The 19,563-nt window shown below is 33.7% G+C and overlaps 1 protein-coding gene across 1 annotated transcript in view; it reads right to left on the reverse strand.

The window, feature by feature from the left end:
* Positions 1-18,434, reverse strand: part of LOC106067654 (small subunit processome component 20 homolog) — a 144,990-nt gene extending 126,556 nt beyond the window's left edge. The window contains exons 1-3 of the mRNA XM_056031514.1: positions 18,275-18,434; positions 10,356-10,461; positions 4,835-4,909 (exon numbers count right to left, since the gene is read on the reverse strand). Of these exons, the coding sequence (XP_055887489.1) occupies positions 4,835-4,909; positions 10,356-10,397 (117 nt within the window). The 5' untranslated portion in view covers positions 10,398-10,461; positions 18,275-18,434. The remainder of the gene's footprint in view (positions 1-4,834; positions 4,910-10,355; positions 10,462-18,274) is intronic.
* Between the last annotated feature and the right edge of the window lie 1,129 nt (positions 18,435-19,563).

A 19,563-nucleotide genomic window follows, 5' to 3' on the forward strand; every position in this document is an offset into this window, starting at 1 on the left:
ATACATAATAAAATTAATGCTGGAGAAATTCTTCTCAACAAAATGCATACTAGTAATGATTATGAAAATATTTATATAAAAAAGTAAACATTCTTCTTCTTCTTCTAGCCAGCTTTATTGCTGCTGAGCTGTGAGCTCTTTTGCAGACTGTGCCAAGGAAAAAAAGTGTGCTGTTTTCTTCAGTTGTTCAGCACTGCCGTACAGGGTGTTGGTTATGTTGGGCTGTAGTGGAAGTAGGGTCTGCCTAAGGTGAATTAGGGAGGGGCATTCAAAGAGGATATGGTTTACGGTTTCAAAGGGGTGGGCGCAATGTCTGCAAAGGGGTAGTTGTGTGGAGTTTATTTTGTTCAGGTGGTAATTTAATAGTGGTGTGTGTCCTGTTCTTAGTTGGAAGATTGTAGATTGTTCTTTGCGGGGGAGGAAGTTAATACTGTCCAGTTTGTTAGGCGTAGTCATTTCTCTGTACATGGCTCTGCCTGTATTTCCTGATGCCCATTGGTTGAGCCACTCCTCTTTGTGATTGTTGACTAACATTGACCTTAGGGTGAGGTAGTTAACAGGTCTATCTGGTTGTTCCATAGTTGAACCTGCCTTTGATAGCTTATCTGCCTTTTAAAAAAGTAAACATAATTGTAACCATACAATGTCAAGTTATCAAATAAATTTGAAGCATGATTAGATTTTTTTCAATTCCTACTATTTATTAACTCACACTTTTGTCATGATTAGAAATTTGAATCATTAATTTTGACTTCTTTTCATTATTCTATTTCATGCCGTGTGAAAAATTAAAATTTCTGAAAGGTCTCTTCATTTATTATTGAATTTATTAAAAATTAAAATGTATACAAAAACATTACTAAAGGACATAATTAAATAATTTGTCTAACACATAATTATGCTCCCTTATAAATATTATTGCTCAAAGGATGTCAATCCAAATTAAATGAGTCATGTTTAAAAAGAAATTAACAGAATGAAAAATCAAAGACCACCATCAACTATAAACATCGTTCCTTAAATCTTCTAATTTAGACGTCCTGACGTACTTAATATCCCATTCATCACGCGCTACTTTCATTTGACAAGACCGAAAAGTTACGCAAGCGCAGAACTTAAAATCTCTCAAACCCTAGATCTACTACATCTAATTAAAGTCTAAGATGATACATCTACTCTTTGCAAAGATAGTTATATACTTTAACACATGAACATCTAAATATGGTCCATTCATTTCATATTTTAATCAAATAGAGTTTTTACATACATTCATTTACTATAGCTGCAAATTAGCCCAATAGCTCGATATTGCGCGCTTCTTACATTAGAAACTACCGAAAGGTTATGCATGCGCCAAACAGAAAACTAGCTATTTTTTAGCTTTTTAGTTTGCTTTACTTATAACATTATTATTTTATTTAATTGTTTCTAATACACTATGTCAGTGATACGCAAATTAAGATCTGCAGGCCAAGAGTAATTAATATATGGCTAGTATTAATATATAAATCTTAATTTTTTTAAATGTTAAAACTAGCATTCAAATAGAATAATTAAAAATGAAAAACATTGACAATGTCAGCAAAGAAAAAACTCGCCACTATGAAGTTACTAATCTTTCCATAGGTTTTAATGAATCCCCACAATGTAAACATATGTATGAAAACATTTTCAAATGAGGCTATGAAACCAAATCGGCTTCTGGAAAATAAGCAAGCCTCCTGACAAAATGGACAAATCCATAGACTACTTTAAAAAATCTTCATGAGCAATTAAAAAAGCTACACTATTCAAAAGACTGTATCAAAAAAAAATAAAAATAAATGGTATTTATTTAAATTTGCCCTTTCACATGTCTTTACTAGTACTTGTCCAGGAGAGGGGTGCTGGCAGATTTTTTTTTATAGAGAAAAATATGAAAAGGGGGCAGTGGGTCAAAAAAAGTTAAAGACTACTGCTTTACACAATCAAATCAAGTCCAATGCTTGAATATTCCTTATTCCATGGTTAGATCTGGTGGGGACAGCAGGGGTCATTCTAGTATCACCTGCACTCATAATGCAAGGATCTCTTTTGGTCTCTGCCTCCATGTGGCAGCCACTGAAAAGGCTGCAAACATCTCTAGCTGCAGCTAACATAGACTAATCCCTGATTGTGGTTTTAAAAACCAGACAATTGGGGTTCATAAAGTCCAGAATATCCAGCCCAATGTGTGGGTGCATGTGCATTTTGAGACAAATGATTGACAACAGACTAAATTTAGATAAGATAAAAGCATTATTCCTTCAGGCTATCAGGTTATTAGTGTTTTTAAGCACAATTTCTTTTTCAACTATCCAGTTTTCCAGGGCTTTTACGAATGAAATAACTTTTACGACCTTTCATGGCTGAGTGCAAATTATTTTAAGACTAAGACTGCTTTATTGATCTTTATGGAAATTTTTTGTGATTACCAGGACTCTGTTCTCATATAAAAACAACACAACAGAAACATACACATAAATAGAACAGACACAACATAAACCCATTCAGCAACTTCACCCAGACATCCTGGTCCTTTTCGTGTTTCCTAATCAACAAGTGGCGTTGATATAGTCTGACCGAATAAGGAACGAAAGAATTTCTGTACCACTCTGTTGACGTCTTGATGTAGATATGATGGAGCAGATGGCCGCCGCCTCTCAAGATTTTTCAGATTTTTCTTAAGACATTTTTGTTTAAAAAGTTCATTTAAATGTGGTAGTGTTGAGCGTGTGATTTTTTATGCCCTTTTATAATGTTTTCTAAGTGGCGCCACTAAATCTACAGCAGATCTAGACTTTAGATCTAAGTCACAAAAACTCACTGACTTATCACGGTTATGTGTGAACTATCATCACCAGATTTAACATAAATCTAGACACTTTAGATATTTCTAGATCTATATCACTAAAACTTATGGACTTTTTATGGCTGTGTGCAAATTCTCTTCACTAGCTTCTAGATTTAGAGGAGCACTAGAGCTAGCATCTACACTACATTACATTACATTGCCCAACAGCCAGATGGTCTTCCTGACCAAGACAGTTCTTGTAAATTTCAACAACAACAGCATTTCTCCAACTGGACCAACGGATCATAGGCCACATTGAATTAGAGAAAGAAATGATAAAGTAGATATTTTAGCCAAAGATAGGGAAATCCACCCAGAAGAACTGACAAAAAAAAAAAAAAAAAAGAGTTGAATAAACAAGGAATGGACCAGGTCTCACACAAAGTTCAAGAAAAAAGATGCCTATTACAAGCTGCCCCGACATGACTGTCATTTCAGAATGGACAAAACAGAATGAGACAACACATGTTCGGCAAGCTAAAAATAGAAGCTAGTGAGATTTGCCCTTGATGAGCATCACCAGAGAATGCCGACCATGTCCTTCAAAGGTGGAGAGGAGAGCTACTAGATCTGGAAACACTCCGCAGTTCAGCAGAGGACTACTTGTTTGTACCTTACAGCATATATATGAGAATGAAGAATAATAACAAAATCTGTGGTTGTTTGTTCATGCAGAAAAGGATTCAATACCCAGTCAGTTTAGGTTTTAATTGAATAGTAATAGTAATAGATATATTAAAGATTTGTTAACAGTAGTGAAGGGGGAGTTGATTATTATTTAAATTAACCGATTGAATAAACTGGCTTTTAGCCAAGAGGTTATTTTAATTGTATACAATTTTCATCTTTCTGCAGACCCCATCTTGCACGAGTTTTTAGGAGCACTACGAACCCTGAAACTAACCATGCTAGGGAGAGAGACAGTTGCAGAAGAAGCGCTGACCAAGAGGGCCAAACCTTGTGCGAGTCTAAATCTAGCTGACGGGTGCAAAATGTGGAGGTTACTTCCTAATCTGACTGGTGTGGAGGTGAGTAGTCAGATTCCTGGATGCGACTAATTGGTAGACCTATGCGTAGGCGGAAGCAACTATGATGCGGAAATGGAAGAAATCCAAAACAATCTAGAACACATGCAACGTATTGAGGAAGGAACTATGTGATCCTCTTTACAGACTGACTACCTGTTACAGGCTCTCAAAGAGCTCAGAGGTGTGGCTTACCCCAATGGAAAAGACAATGGCATGTGTGGAGCACCTAGAAAAAAAACATAAGGTGCATATGGTGAAGCAATGGGTTCCATCCGATTGTGAAATGTAACAGTTTGGTGAAGCTAGGAATACTTTTAGACCCACCAATGGAGCCAGAAACATACAAGAGTGCAAAAGCAAGGATTTGTGAATGGGTCAAATCCAAATAGTATGACAGCTACTACCATTGTTATGTAGCTCAGGACTGGAAGTCTGGAAGTTTCTAAAATGCCCAAACAGGAAACAGGAAGAATAAGTGGTGGCAGCTAGACAGCAAGGATCGGGTAATTTTAACATGTATTCGCTTGGGACAATGTCGGATAAGAGCCTATTTTACTAGATTCCGCAAGAACCAGGATCCTAGATGTTAGCATTGTTACATGGAAGATGACAGTACAACACAACCTGAATGATGTAGGATGGTCAAAAGCATTTTCGTAGATACGATTAATCTTGAAACTGACAAAACTGGTGCATGCAGAAGACAGGGAAACCCTACAGAACACTGTCAGGATACCTGAACTATGCTATATGGAATTAATCTCAGCACAGAGCCTTAGTGCATGGAGGCTTACAAATGGCGGGCACCACCTCTGAGTTTGTGTGATGACACAAACTGTCATTGTAATTTTATTTTATTGTTCCAAAGAAAGAAGTTCAAGAATAAAAATATGGGTATCACTATTTATTAAATTTTAGAAATCATTAAACAAACCTCAGTATCAACCCTTCGTATTTGATGGATGACATCGATGTTTACACTTGATATTCTCTCAGAAAATGGAACAAACTGTTGAAAAATAAAATTATAGAGCTAAGTTGTCAAATTATAACAATGCTGATGTATTTTAGATCCAGATTTCAATAAATTATTTCAACTTTTTAAATAGAAATAAATCTAGATGTCTAGACTAGTAAATCTACATTATAGTCATAATTAGATCAATTTAATTTTTATTAAATAAGCATACATATCTAAACTATATATATTATATTTTTAGAAGCTAGATAAATTTAAAAAAAAAACGAAACTATAATATTAAAAAATTTAATGGATCAATGCTTCTAAATATTCATTTCATTTTAAAAAAGCAGTCTATGTGTCTAATTCAAATCAAGCTTTTATACATTTTAAAAAATTAAATGTTTATTTTTCCATAAAGAACATAATTAGTAATGGCTTGCAGTGATGAGGTGTGACATGATTTTCATTTGCAGTGAATTGGCACAGGCAAGCCGTGATATAACAGAGGCAAGCAGTGATGAAATAAAAACTACTGTTACACAATCATGGAGCCCAAGAATTTCAAATCAAATTTTTTTTCTGGACTTTTCTTCTGGCAAGTTATAAACTAGGATTTGGTAACATTCGTAATCAATGTTATCTATACTGTGACTTTTCACAACAATAGATACCAGAATATTTAATTTGAAGACTACGGCAACAGTTCCTGGTAAGTAAAGGAACTACATATAAAAAAAACTTTTTGTGCAGACATCACTTGCAAAAGAAATCTCTTACTAGGAAAGAATTGTTACTTTCAGCTTTGCTGTTTTAAAAAAGGCCTCTTCCAGAAAGCACAGAAAGATTTAATGAGGAAAGAAGATAATTTCTATTACCACTGATAGGCTATTGGATAATACACACAGACACTATGCATCTCAGGTTTAAAATAAAAATAATTTAAATGCATTATTTTGAATTTTTGTAGATTTTTTTTTTAACATGTAACACCACTTTCAAAAGTAAAAAAATATGTCAACTTCTAGGTCTCCATAATTAAACAATGTATTTATACATTATCATAATGTGTTAAACAAATGTATTCTGATATCTCTAATGGTTAAAAAATTACAGCCTTTTAAATGTGAAAATGTACTTATTTTTCCTAATTTTTTTGACATGTTGCCGCGTTATAATATTAAAAATAATAAAATTGGCACAGCAGGGTCCATAATGTGATTTTCTCCAAAAATCAACTTCTCTCAAATGCCTAAATATGTATGTATCCTGTACTATGTAAATAGTTGAATAAGAAAGCAACAAATAAATAAGGTTTTATAATAATTTTAAATACAAGATAATGATTTATGTGAAAATGTGTTTTGTAACTGTCAAGAGTTGAGATGAGACTCTTGAACTAGGCCAACAAAAAAAACAACTCCATTCCACTGGCCTGACTGAACATTTGTTCAGTTCAGGAGAAGTCAAAGCAGATGTCTATGTATCACATCTCAATTTCTACTGTCTCAAGAAACTAGAGATGAGGCCAAAGGCAGAGTACACAGGGGATCTCCACCACTTTTCCTTCACTGTAACGCACTGTGTGGGACTCGCCATTTATGAAACGATAACTAGGGGAGGCTTGTGGATTTGTGATATTGTTGTTCTCTTTTTTCAATTACCGACCTGTACAATCAAAGTGTTCTCACAATGTTATTAGACACTCCAGCAGGAGTCTTAATTAGCTACCCTATTGGCCTAATTGCTTCTTCTTATAACTGTTTCCACCCAAAAGCTATCTACCAGGATAGGTAGCATAGTCCAAAATACCAGATAACTTAGTAGATATACACAATCACAACAGTTAAATCTAGTTTCATTGTAAGAAAGCAACTAGATCTAAGCCTACTAGATGGCTGCCTGATAGATGGGAAATGAACTGAACCTCACTTACAAACAAATCGAACCTGAACTTTAAAACTAATTGATACAAACTGAACCAAATGAACTGACTTTACCTTAACCAAACTGTATCAAGATTTGGCAATATTCTTAGAACAAAAAATACACTTAATTTTCAACGTGATAATTTAACAATTCTGTTTAGGGCCATGTCCTTGACATCTTGTATGTGTATCTTTCCTGTATCATATGGGTTGTCTTTTTCAACCTGAAGGGTGGCGTGCCCATTTAATATTAGTGTGTTAATGAAATGGAAGATTCGAAGAAATGAGACTCTGGATACTACCATGAACAGTGGACAGACCTTTACCTTTTGTGGAGCATGAGAATAAGCCAATAGGTTTGATTTGTATAGAAATGTTTGTGGCTGTTTCTATGGAACAGCATTATGAAAATTAGGGCCTAAAGATTAGAGGATTGAGAGAATATTTACTAAGAAGGGACTAAAAAATGAGTTGGCAGTTAGGGCATACTCACATTTTAAGTAGTGAAATGAAGCTTTTTCAACAGCGAATGTGTAAAAAGGGGGTGACTATCAGTGATGGAAGAAATAAGTCATGAAAATTAGAATGCAGTGAAGCCACTACCTTTTTTGCTTGACAAACAGAAATCTCAATTTAAAACTAAGTGATAGAGCAGCAGAGTTCGAAAAGTTTTCTATTGCCGCCGACATATCTGATACCGCTCAACCCTTGGTACTTATTCGCAGTACAAAAAGCAATTTCAAACTCACTGAAGAGATAGCTACTATTAGGAGTGTGCACGGGCAACCACTGGCAAAGACCTGCTCAAAAAAAAAGTTTCAGACATCATGGAGGGTGTTTCTATTATCTGGGAAAAATTAGTGGGAGAGACTACTGATACATGCAAAAGTATAACTGGATGTCATTGATATGGCATCAAGAGATAGAAAAATTGTGGCAAGGTATTGAATCAGAACCATGTGATGATTTTTAGCATTGTAAATTTTATAACCTTTCAACCATTGAACCACAAAAATTACAGAATTTTCGGACACAAATAGAGCCCAAATATGAAACGTTTTATTTTTACAACCAATCGCGCTGGTTAAGCAGAGAAAAGGTTCTAAATCTTTTTTTTTTCTATGAGAAATGAAACTGAAATGTTTATGATGGATAAATGAAAACAAGTGCCTCAACTTAACTACCTCTCATGGTTCTGGAATTTGGTTTTTAAAGTAATAGCACATCATATCAAAATGCACTCAACAATAAACTACAAGAAATACAAGTTGATTTCAAATAGTTGACATAAGTGCCTTTCAAGGAAACTCTTAATTTAGCAGGTGAACATCTAGATTTTGTGTTGGTTTTGGATAAACTTCCAAAATCCATGAATTAGAGTTAGTATTATACCCACATTATAACCAAATAGTTGCTTAGACTGTCACATACAGATTCAGTCATGGAACTTTCCTGGCTTGTCATTTTACACTAATAATAATATTATGTATCTTCTCTACCAACGCGCAGTCCGAATTGTGATAAACCGTTTTAGCTCACTCAAGGTATCACTCACGTCTAAGCATTTAATTGTTTTAGTTACTCTATTTAAACATCAATTTTACTAATTTAGCCAATCAAGCGCTAAAAACACAGCCACCACCCATCCAATCCTGCCTCACCCCCTTTGCCGCTGATGTCACGTTACCTTCCCCATCCTGACACGTGCCACTCTAGACTCTTGGCAAGAGTACACTCCCTCTATCTATCTTGGCAAACATCCGTTGACCCCCCCACCTTCCGGGAGCAGCTGGTCACTTCAAAGAGCCCATTCAACTCAACGTCTCAGGCAACACTGTTCGTCTAGCGATAGCCAATATCATGGTATAATCTCCCTTGACCTGGCCAAGCTCTGATAATCTCCCCTTCACATCCGCTGACCACCTGGGCAAATTTCCTGGACTTTCAACTCACGCCTTCGCGCAATGTCTATCTCCCGGAAACTTACCTTGCGGTCAAGCGGGGATCTCTTTGTCGAAAGACGCCAGATAGTCTGGGCCACATTCGCGACCACACCCCCCTTCGCCATGTGTATATGGACAAGATTTCACAGTCCAAGTCATTCACACTGGAGAGCTGACAAGGAGCACATGGGTCTCTTGCTTGAGCTCTACATAATTTCATCCCCTATTTCTTACACTTTGGATTAGTGCTTTTATTTATAGGCAACCTCCACTTGGAAACCTATCAACCTAACGCTGATACCAGATTTGTTGGCACCAGACCTGCAGATACCAGCCCAGATTACACTTCACCAGTGTCCAAAGCAACAACGCTAGCTACAGACTCGTCACTGGCTTGACTGAATGGTAGCCGCAGCTGAGCTCTGCAGCTATACATCGTTGGACTGCACCCGGAGCCTGGATCCACCAAGCCAGCCCACCAGCACACAGCGTCAGTACCAGCCACACCCGTCTCATCAGTGCAGCACCGGACCTAAAGCTAAGCAACCAGCCTAATACGCTCAGACCACTTGGTTCTCGAATCTATTGATGATAGACTTATACATGTAAATACGCTAGATCCCATCCTTACTACTGTACAGCATTTCACATTTTAACTATTTCTCTTGTATAATAAACTGTACATAATTTTACATCTAAATATAGTATTTGTTGCCTGCATTATAACGCTGTGCCTGTAGATTATATGTGCAAGTGTGGGTTCTCAAATCATAAAACCCCCTAGACACCTTAGAAATCTTAATCCACCTTGTCACACGGATGGCAAAGTCAAATCCCAGTGTTGTTGTTTTTTTTAACACAGATTTTCCCACTGCCAGCCGATGTATATGGAAAAAAATTAATACTTCATCACCAAACATTCTGAATGTTGAATGGCTCAAATAGCAGTATAGCACATTAACTGGTTCAATCAAGACTACATCGCACAATGAAGCAACCTGTGTAGACCAATTGCTCACTGCCCTGTCACAGGTCGCCTGAGTTGGCATGTTAAGAGAATGGGAAATAGTTATCTAGGAGATTTACGTGTTAGGGAATATCTTGCAATACTGTTGGTATCCAAAAAAAAGTGTATGGATATGAAATTAAATACCACGGAAATAACTATAGCCTTGCAACTGGTTCAAACTTGATCAATATACATTTTCAAAATCAAATCCAATTGGATGTCATTTATTATATGATATAAACGATGTTAACTGGTCGCTTCCGGCAACTTGTTTTGATGCTAAAATGAACTGTTAAACAATGATAGCCTCATAGAATCGACAGGTCATAAGATGCTGTCTTTACCAAAACTGAAGGGTGTAGAAACCAAAAATGTCATGTTAAGAGCTTGCATGGTAATTGATATCATATAGATGTCGGGAAGGCTTCCAAAATATTGAGTAAAAAGTGATAGTTAATGCAAAGTGATCTGAATTGTGAAGCTGAAGGTGACAAGGAAATCTACTAAAGCGGGCCCTCCCTCAGGCAAGGGGCCTGGGGCGGTTGCCCCACTTGCCACCCCCTAGGCGTAGGCCCGCTACTGACTTACAACATTAAAAGAATTATAATACTTACATGATGAACATTTTGCTTTTTGTGGCGTGAGGACTTGCCCATTGTACTAATCAACTAATGAAGTCTGATCACACTTCTATAATGACTATGACTTATGTAACTGTAACTGTTAAAAAGTAAATACAGATAATATGTTAGATCTATAGACATAGACTAGATACTTTAAAAGCTCTTACTACTTAGCATAATTATAATATTAAAAATAAATGTAGAATAACTTCTAGATCTTGAGGCTTGTCTACATCTAGTGACCCCCACTAGTGTAGATTCTAGATCTAGAATTCTAATTAAAAATAGATTCTAGATTAAAAAATCTAGATCTAGCTAAGCTAGTATTAATCTATTGATTGACTATTCACTTAAAGACTCAGACATAAGATCTAGACTTATTATAATCTAATTGTAAATGACTCTAATTCACTATTCAGTTCTCTAATTCTATTGTATTCTTTTAATTTTGTATTATTTTGAGACTATCTCATTAAAAATCATTATGATTATCACTATCGTACTGACTAGATTTTAGTAGATTTAGATTATCTAGAATAATCTAGATTAGTAGATATTGTCTAGTAAACTCTAGTATGTAGATCTAGATTATCTAGTTCTAGAACTAAAGAATAGAACTAGATTAGGTACTTTGATAAAAATTTCAAGTTCAGTTTATTGTAATGAAACTATTACAATTTAGTAAGATTAGAGCTGACCCATTCACTCATTCATAATTAGACCCATTTATGTTTCTAAGTTAACTAGAACAGAAATTATAGATATGACAATTTTAGTGTTGAAAATTTTGCCTATTGGATATTAAAAAAAAAATTGTGACCAAAACAAGGAAATTTTACAATGAGAATGCTATAACTTTTTAACCCTTACAGATAAGTGATTGAAATTGTCATCAGCAATGCATGAATATTACCTAATATTTATCCTGATTTCAAATATGTACTACCATGTCAAACCGGAAAATCGAAGTACCTAAACTATTATTGATTCTAGAGTAGATCTAGATAATAATAATAGATCTATATTTCATTAGATTATTATTATTAGATCTAGATATATAATTCTCTTCATGGCTCAAGAGTTTGGACGGATAGTCACCCCATGAAAAAACAAGGGGGGGGGGGAGAACAAGTATTCACCAGATACTACGGATGACTGCCTGGTTGTGCGGTTTGTGCGCTGGACTGCTGTTTGGATTTATCGATAGTCCCGGGTTCAAACCCTGCCCGCTCCCACCCCCCTTCATCCTGCGGGAGGTTTGGACTAGAAAGTAAACTATTCTTCAACTCTGAAGGAACATCCGAAAAATATAAAACATGTTACAAACACTAAATCAGTGGTTCCCAAACTTTTTTTTGTCCCGTAGACCCCTTGTCATGTTTTTTTGGTTTTCTGTAGACCCCCTGCTTAAGTTATATTGAATTTTTGACAATTCATCAATTTCAAATTACACATTATGTTTAAAATAATTTCTAACCAGTGACACGAGGAGTGAAAAAGCTTTTTAAAACTACATTTTAAGTTGAATTACTTTTTTTAAAATAAATTTATTTACAAAATTCAAATTTAAACCCATTATATAACAGTTAATATGTATTGTTACTATCACTATATACATTTTTAATGGTTTGCCAGCTCACCATCCATTGCTACTGAGATTTTTTTTCATATAGATATTTGTTGTTTTATGAAGTAGTTCTTAAAACATTAAATAAGTATCACGGTAAAAGTTTTCACAAAGAGCAGTTTTTCGTGGATTTCTTGAGCCATAATAATTTGAATAAAAAATACATCATTACCAGACAAAGTTGAATCTGCAGCAGTATAGAGAAATTTGTTGTTTGCAGAACTATGCCGTTTGCAAAGACATATAAGAAGAAAGAAAAATTGGACTATGTTCCAACAGAACTCAAGAATTTAGTGAACTCTTCTACAAATCCATTGCCCTAACAACCAATGGGTCAGAGTTTGTATGGATGGTTCTCAGAAATCCACCACAAACGGAGGAGCTGGAATACTCATTGAATGGCCCAATGGAGAAAAATTAATTTAAAAATAAAGTTCATTGTAACTAATGAGCTCTATGACAACCACAGAGAAGAAACAGGAGCACTGGAGCTAACAGCTACCAAGCTAGCGAATCGGCCAAGTTCGCCAAACAGTGAAATTTTTTCTTAACCAATATTAAAAATAGTCATTCAAAGCTTGACAAACTCTGATGTATCCTAAATGAAACAACTCATAATGCCTGGACTGATTTTCGGTGGTCATCTTGCCTGCTCGCATCTCGTCGGGAGATTTGGGTTAGGAGGTTATTATCCACATAATCTGAAGGAACTTCCAAAAGAATTTGTACAAAACATATTGTGTGACCTTGTAAAGCTCAACAACAACAAAAACACTGTTCTCCAACGTTTAAATAGAAGGAAATAGAAGGCTGACACACTTGCCAAATGTGAGAAAACAAAATGCACACTTGAACATCGCACTTTATCAGGAAGAAAAGAAAAAAAAACAATAGTGAATTGTAAAAACGAGAAATGGACAAGCTCTCATTTGATATACAAGAAAGATGACACCTATTACAAAATATTCTGATAGAACCACCTAAAATTTTTCACATCAGAACCGTACAAATCATAATGAGAAAACATATGTTCCAGAAGCTCAAAATTGGGACCAACGAAATTTGTCCTTTTGGAGTGTCACCAGAGAATGCTGCCAATGCCTTCAAAATTGCATTCTTCATCAAGAGGCCTAAAACAAGACACCGGTCACAAAACCCAAACATGAAATTCTTTTAATGATATAAGTTTGTGTAAGAGTTTTTACAATTTCTTCAATGGCTGGTAAAATCAATAATTAGCCTATCATGTGAGGTTTTCAGTATTTTACTATAATCATCTTCTCATGTCAAAGAGAGATTTTGTGGGTGTATTCTGAACTTTATCTTTGAGTGTTGCAAACTTTTATCTTTTTATTAGGGTGGTATCATCTCAAATGATCCTCCAGCTTAATTGGTTTCATAGCGTCATAAAAAAATGGCACATTAACACTCGCTTGTTTGACAAGGAAGTAATGAAGTTCAATTTTAAATATTTAACGCTGTCCGCTGTACAGTCTACATTTATTTATTTTTAAGTTATAACTAGACAAAACTACACTATTTAAATATAGTTATTAAATTAAACAAAACAATTTTTCATTCAATCAGCAGGATAAAAATTTTAAGGATTTCCTAAGGTACAAATCATAAATGTGTGTATGAAAAAATTCTAATTTTTTTTTTGTCAAAATTAAAGTCACGACATGCTGAATTGAGATTCTTTATCGTAGACCCCTGTGCACATCTCATAGACCCCCAATTCCCTTTTTAACTTTCGTAGACCCCTTGGAAGTCTTCGTAGACAGAATTACCAAATGTTTATATTATTATATCTATCTTTGAGAATTGTTGACCTCAAGCAATTCTTCATTAGTTTGAGGCGCAAGAAGCTTCTTTCACCAGATTCCACAATTATGGGTATTGCATATATAATGCCTTTTTTTTTTCATCTGGCGTTGGATGGGCGTTTTCCATATTGAATGACACCCCAAAATGACAATTTTTGTCTATAGATGTCCTTATATTTTAAGGACTTTTTCTTATATTTTGCAATTTCGGGAGATTTCCAGGAGCTCCTGGTAAATCGACAGAAGGGTGCGGGAAATCTGTTTTAAGTTATAAAATGGTTTTAACTTAATAATTTATACACCTTGAATTAACGCGGGTCCTATGAAAGTGCGGGTCCTAAGTCCTATGAAAGTGTTGGGCCCACTGCGGTCGCATAGGTTGCAATGGCCTAAGGCCGGCCTTGCAAAATAGCCCGGTCGACTAGTATATTATATAATCATCATACTTAAATATATAAAATATAATATTGATCATAATACTAGTCTAGATTCTAACTCTAGACCATTACATCTAGACTCTAGATCTAGCATAATTATTCTAGATTAGATAATTATTCTAGTACTCTATTAGTGACTAGTCTATATTCTTATATAACTCTAGATCTAGAATCTAGATCTATACCTGATTAGTGATGGACAAAAGTTAACTAAAAAGTTAGAAACTTTTAGTTTAAGTAAAAAAAATAGTTAAGGGCATTGTTTAACTAGAAAAAAAAAGTTTAGTTAAAATCATAGTTTGTAAAACTTTTCAACTTGTGGTCAGGGTTGAAACACACTCCCTGTTTTCTAGTCATGTGATATCAATAACTTTGATTATCAAAAAAAAAATGATGCAGTTAGTTAACAACTATTTAGACAGTCTACATTTGAAGAGGGTAAAGTAAGATCGTGGTAGAAGTTATGGGAGTAAATATTTGCACTGAAAGTAGCAGTATTATAAAATGTTAAACATTTTTTGCCAAAGCTTCTATGCAGTATTATGAATGAGGTTGTTTCGAATTTTTTTGTGAGCCACATGGAGGTGTTTAATTTCTGTTTCTAGTGGGAATCTGATTAGTGAGTTAGGTCAATATTTAGTGGTTTTAATCAATTCATTTGCGGCAAACAATATTTTTTTTAACTGCAGGAACATCAAGTACACCCTTTTATAGTCTTAAGACTTATTATTGAGATCTATTAAGTCTAAGATCTAAAAGCATTAGGGTAACCAACTCTAGAAAAAAAATCTTAATCCACACCCTCTCTGACCATAAAGTAAATAGACTGTGTCCAACTGACTTTAACAACCTGGTCAGCTAGACATACACATGACCACATGTAGGTCTAGTGTACTGTACGTGTGTAGTCGATAATACTCTGACTACTATCATCAACTATAACTTACTATAAGTGTACTAAAATGTATATCAGTATATATACTATATATCATATTATTATATATAGTCTAACTCTAAAATCTAAAACTATAATAGTAAAAATAGTAAAATAGTATTTTATTTATAATTTAATAATTAATACTAGACCTATCCTATATACTCTAAACTCTAAACGCTTTTTTTTAATACTATGACTAGCTCTAGAATCTAGATCTATACTGACTATACTAATTGGATGGCTGCCTGGTCGTGCGGTTTGCGCGCTGGACTGTCATTCAGATTTATCGATGGTCCAGGGTTTAAACCCTGCCCGCTCCCATCCCCTGTCGTCCTGCTGGAGGTTTAGACTAGGAAGTAATTATCTTCAACTCTGAAGGAACATCCGAAACAAGTATAAAACAAAACAAAACAAGTAGATTGTAGATCTAGAATCTAGGATAGATCTACTAGATCTAGTACTCTACTTCTACTAGTAGTATAGACTAGTCTGACTAGACTATTGTCACATTAGTCATTAGTCACTGTCGGGTCACTATAAGATATTATGATGTAGTAGTAGTCTAGGTCCTAGGACTAGGTCTAATGAAGTCTTAGTCTAATGACTAATTTAACTAAATTACTAATTAGATTTTTAAGATTTTATTAGATCTAGACTTTGTCACTTTAGACGTCTATACAAAAAAAAAAGATAATACAGCCTATAGACTACTCTATAACTACTAGATTCTAGATTCTAATTCTAGACTCTATAATGTCTATATAATGTAACAATAAGTAGAACTACTATTACTATAAGTCATATATATAATAAGTATAAGTATAAGTTAGTATAAGTCTTATAAGTCATTATAAGTCATAATAAGTAGGTACTTCGATAAACTGACCTAGATCCAATTTTTTTTTCTGCCAAAAAATGGCTGAAAAGTGTGTCAGCACATTTTACCCTTTTTTTAGGGGTGGTCATTTCCATCAAAGTTTTAGCATATTGTATTTGATTTGAGGACTAATTATGATTACTTTTTGTAAACATAAGATATCAGAGATCATTTTTATTTGCTTTTGAAGCCAATCTGTTAAATTTTTCTTAACAAAAGTTTATGTGAAAGTTGACATTTTTACAACTTTTTTCCTATAAAAGTTACAACAATGCTGTTTGCTACAATAATTTATCATATTATGAAATGTGTATATTTCAAATTTCATTAAATTCTCTTGGCGCACTTTAAAGATATTTGATATTAAAATTAACAAAGACAAAGAAGGGTAAAATTTTCTTTTTTAAATAAAAAAAAAGTGTTTATGGTTACAACAATCTCACTAATTCTATTGAATTTAGCATGTTAATATATATATGTGTGCTAAGTTTGAACTTTGTAGCTTGGCGCACTCTTTAGATATTAATTTTCAAAGTTGATGGTTAAAATCTATTTTTAGTAACAACCAACACTGTGATTTACTGGAAATGGTCAATTTCTGTCTATCACAAGCTATTTTTAGAAGCACACATAGGAATTTTTCATTTAGATTAACTTTTATAGTGTTTGAATGCTAGATTATGGAGAGGGAATGTGTCTTTATTATAATGATTTTGTAATCTGCAAATTTTAAAATAAGAGTTTAATTACTTTAAAAAATAATATTAAATATTACAATTTTTTTTTCATATTTTTAGCTCAGCGAACTAATAATTAATTTTTTTTTCTGTGTGTTGTTTTTTCTATTAATATTTAAGTAAATTAATAGTTAATAAATGAGTACATTATATTTTTAAAATGATGAGCTATTATTGCACAAAAATTCAAGTAAAAAATCTTTTAATAACTTCTAAAAAAAATCGCAAGGTTTCTTTTTTATTTTATTGTCCGAAGCAAGAAATTTTTCATTTACAATCTAATTTTTAAAGCATTTAAATTAAGGCATTTCAAAATGATTAATTGCCAGTGCTCTACAAAAAGGCTAAAACTGTTTTTTTATGAAGTTTATGAAATTTATAGTCATTAAATTTTAGGAAATATTTTTCTGCGCAGTGCTATTTTCATTTATAATTTATAAGAATTATCTATCTGATGCATATAAATAGCTATTTAAATACAGTAGAATTATAATTAAACAAAATAAAACACAATACAGATCTCTGATTTGTTTTATTTGTGATATTTGGGCTCATATGATGACAAAATCACATATATTTTTATTTTTTGTCGAAGGCTTTTTTTTAATATATTAATTAACTTTTTTCAAAGATTTTATTGCTTGGTCTTATTTTTTAAATTTATTTTAACAGAATACTAGTTAATGTAAAAGAGTGTGAAGTTTCAACCCCATATCTTTAAGACTTTTTATAATACAGTTAATTTAAGTTCAACTGTCAGTTGTTTCGGTCACAGATTTTTTTTTTTATTTACAAAGGCTAAAGAAGGCTAATTTTTGGCCACTAAAAATTTAATAACTTCCCTCACAATTAACTCAATTGGTATCATTGGAAAGCATTTCTCAAGCTCTATCTAACTAAATAGGTTCCATTGCATTGACATTGTGATCATTTTGAAATTTTTATCGAAGTACCTATAATAAGTCACAAGTAGAACCTATAATTAGTATAATATTAATTATTTATTAATAATAATAATCTAGTTCTAGCTAGACTCTATTAAATAACTCTATAATTAGAATATATTTATAATAAATAACTAGATTAACTCTAAATCTAACACTCTAACTCTAACTCTAAAGTCTAGATGATAGAATCATAGATCTATAGTGACTACAGACACTATAGTCACAGTAGTATAGTCAAGTATAGTCTATAGTAGACTCTATATAGATCTATTCTATATAGACTATAAGACTATTATCACTATAGTCACTAGTGACTATAGTCTAATTAAGTCTATAGACGATAGTTCTACAGTAACTAACACTCCCCCTACGCTAGTCTACAGTTACAGTACACTTTTAAAGACTTTTAGTTTTAATTTTAAACTTTTAATAAAAATTAAAATCATGATAAAATACTGGATTAGACCTAGATCTAGAAATGACCTAGTGTCACCTAGATCTATAGTTATAGTCATAACTTACTAGACTAGATTTGGATCTATAGATTACATCTCCTAGAGTCTAGCTCTATCTATCTGCTATCTAGATCTAGAATGTAGACTAGGTAAGGTTCTAGAATACAAAAATTAAATAAACGCGTGTTGGATGTAAACTTCCGATTTGGATATGGTAAAACAAAAAGACTTTTCCAAATTTCACCGAAAAGACACACAGTCTTCTATTTATATAGTCTATGTCTATGGTCTAGATCAGTGATTCCCAAAGTGGTCTATATAGACCCCCAGGGGTCTACGGAGACTTCCAAGGGGTCTACGAAAATGTAAAAATAAATTGGGTGTCTATGAGATGTCCACGAGGGTCTACGATAATGAATTTCATTTAAGCAGGTCATTATTTCATACACGAATATATCATTTATACCTAGTTAATCCTTTAAATATTTATCTTAAATTGCTATAATCAAACGAAAAATTGTTGTATTTAATTTCAATACTGATTTATATGGCTTAATTTCGTCCAGATTTGACTAATTTTTAACAAAAAGATTATTTAAAATTTATTTAAAATTGGGATTCATTCCTTCCTTGTCAAACAAGCGGTTGCCTAAGTGACTTTTATGATGATATAAAACTAATTACGCTGGAGGATCATTTGAGACGATGCCACCTGATAAAAAGGTAAAGATTTGAACAACTTTTGAACTCTCAAACTCTCATATAGAGAAGATGGTGGTTTGTGATCGTCTTTCAAGATATCTTTACTTTTAGCCAAATATGGAAAACACTATATAGATAACACCATAGATTAAACATTGACTTTACCAGCCGTTGAAGCAGTTATAAAAGTGAATTATTTTACATAAACCTACATCTGATATTATTAAACGAATTTCTTAAAGCAGCAAAGCAGTTCAGGAGCACATCAGTGGTATGAGTTTTAACATTTAAAAATTCTTATGCTTTTTATGTAATTCTTTGCAAACAACATATACTTTTTGGATCACCGGGGTCACAGATTCTGACAGGGTGTAGCGCTGTGTGCTTCAAACTGTCTAAGGGTCTCCGTGTTTGGATATAGCTGTAAGGCAGCACAGGTTTGAATTCAATTTTCCTTCTGCTAGGGGTTGCAAGCGAAGGGTAATGAGTCCATCCTGTCCAAAGCTTAGTGGTTTAGGCGCCAGTTACTTCCTTCGCCCCTACTCCTGTTAGTGAAAATAACAGTTCCGTGGACCCAATATTTGAGCCAGACGTGAAAGTTCAAGAAATACAAGAGAAACTGCTCTTTGCGAAAACTGAAGAGGTTTTGGGGTC

This window comes from Biomphalaria glabrata, chromosome 6 (genome assembly GCF_947242115.1).
Source record: "Biomphalaria glabrata chromosome 6, xgBioGlab47.1, whole genome shotgun sequence".
In the NCBI taxonomy this organism is placed as follows: domain Eukaryota; kingdom Metazoa; phylum Mollusca; class Gastropoda; family Planorbidae; genus Biomphalaria; species Biomphalaria glabrata.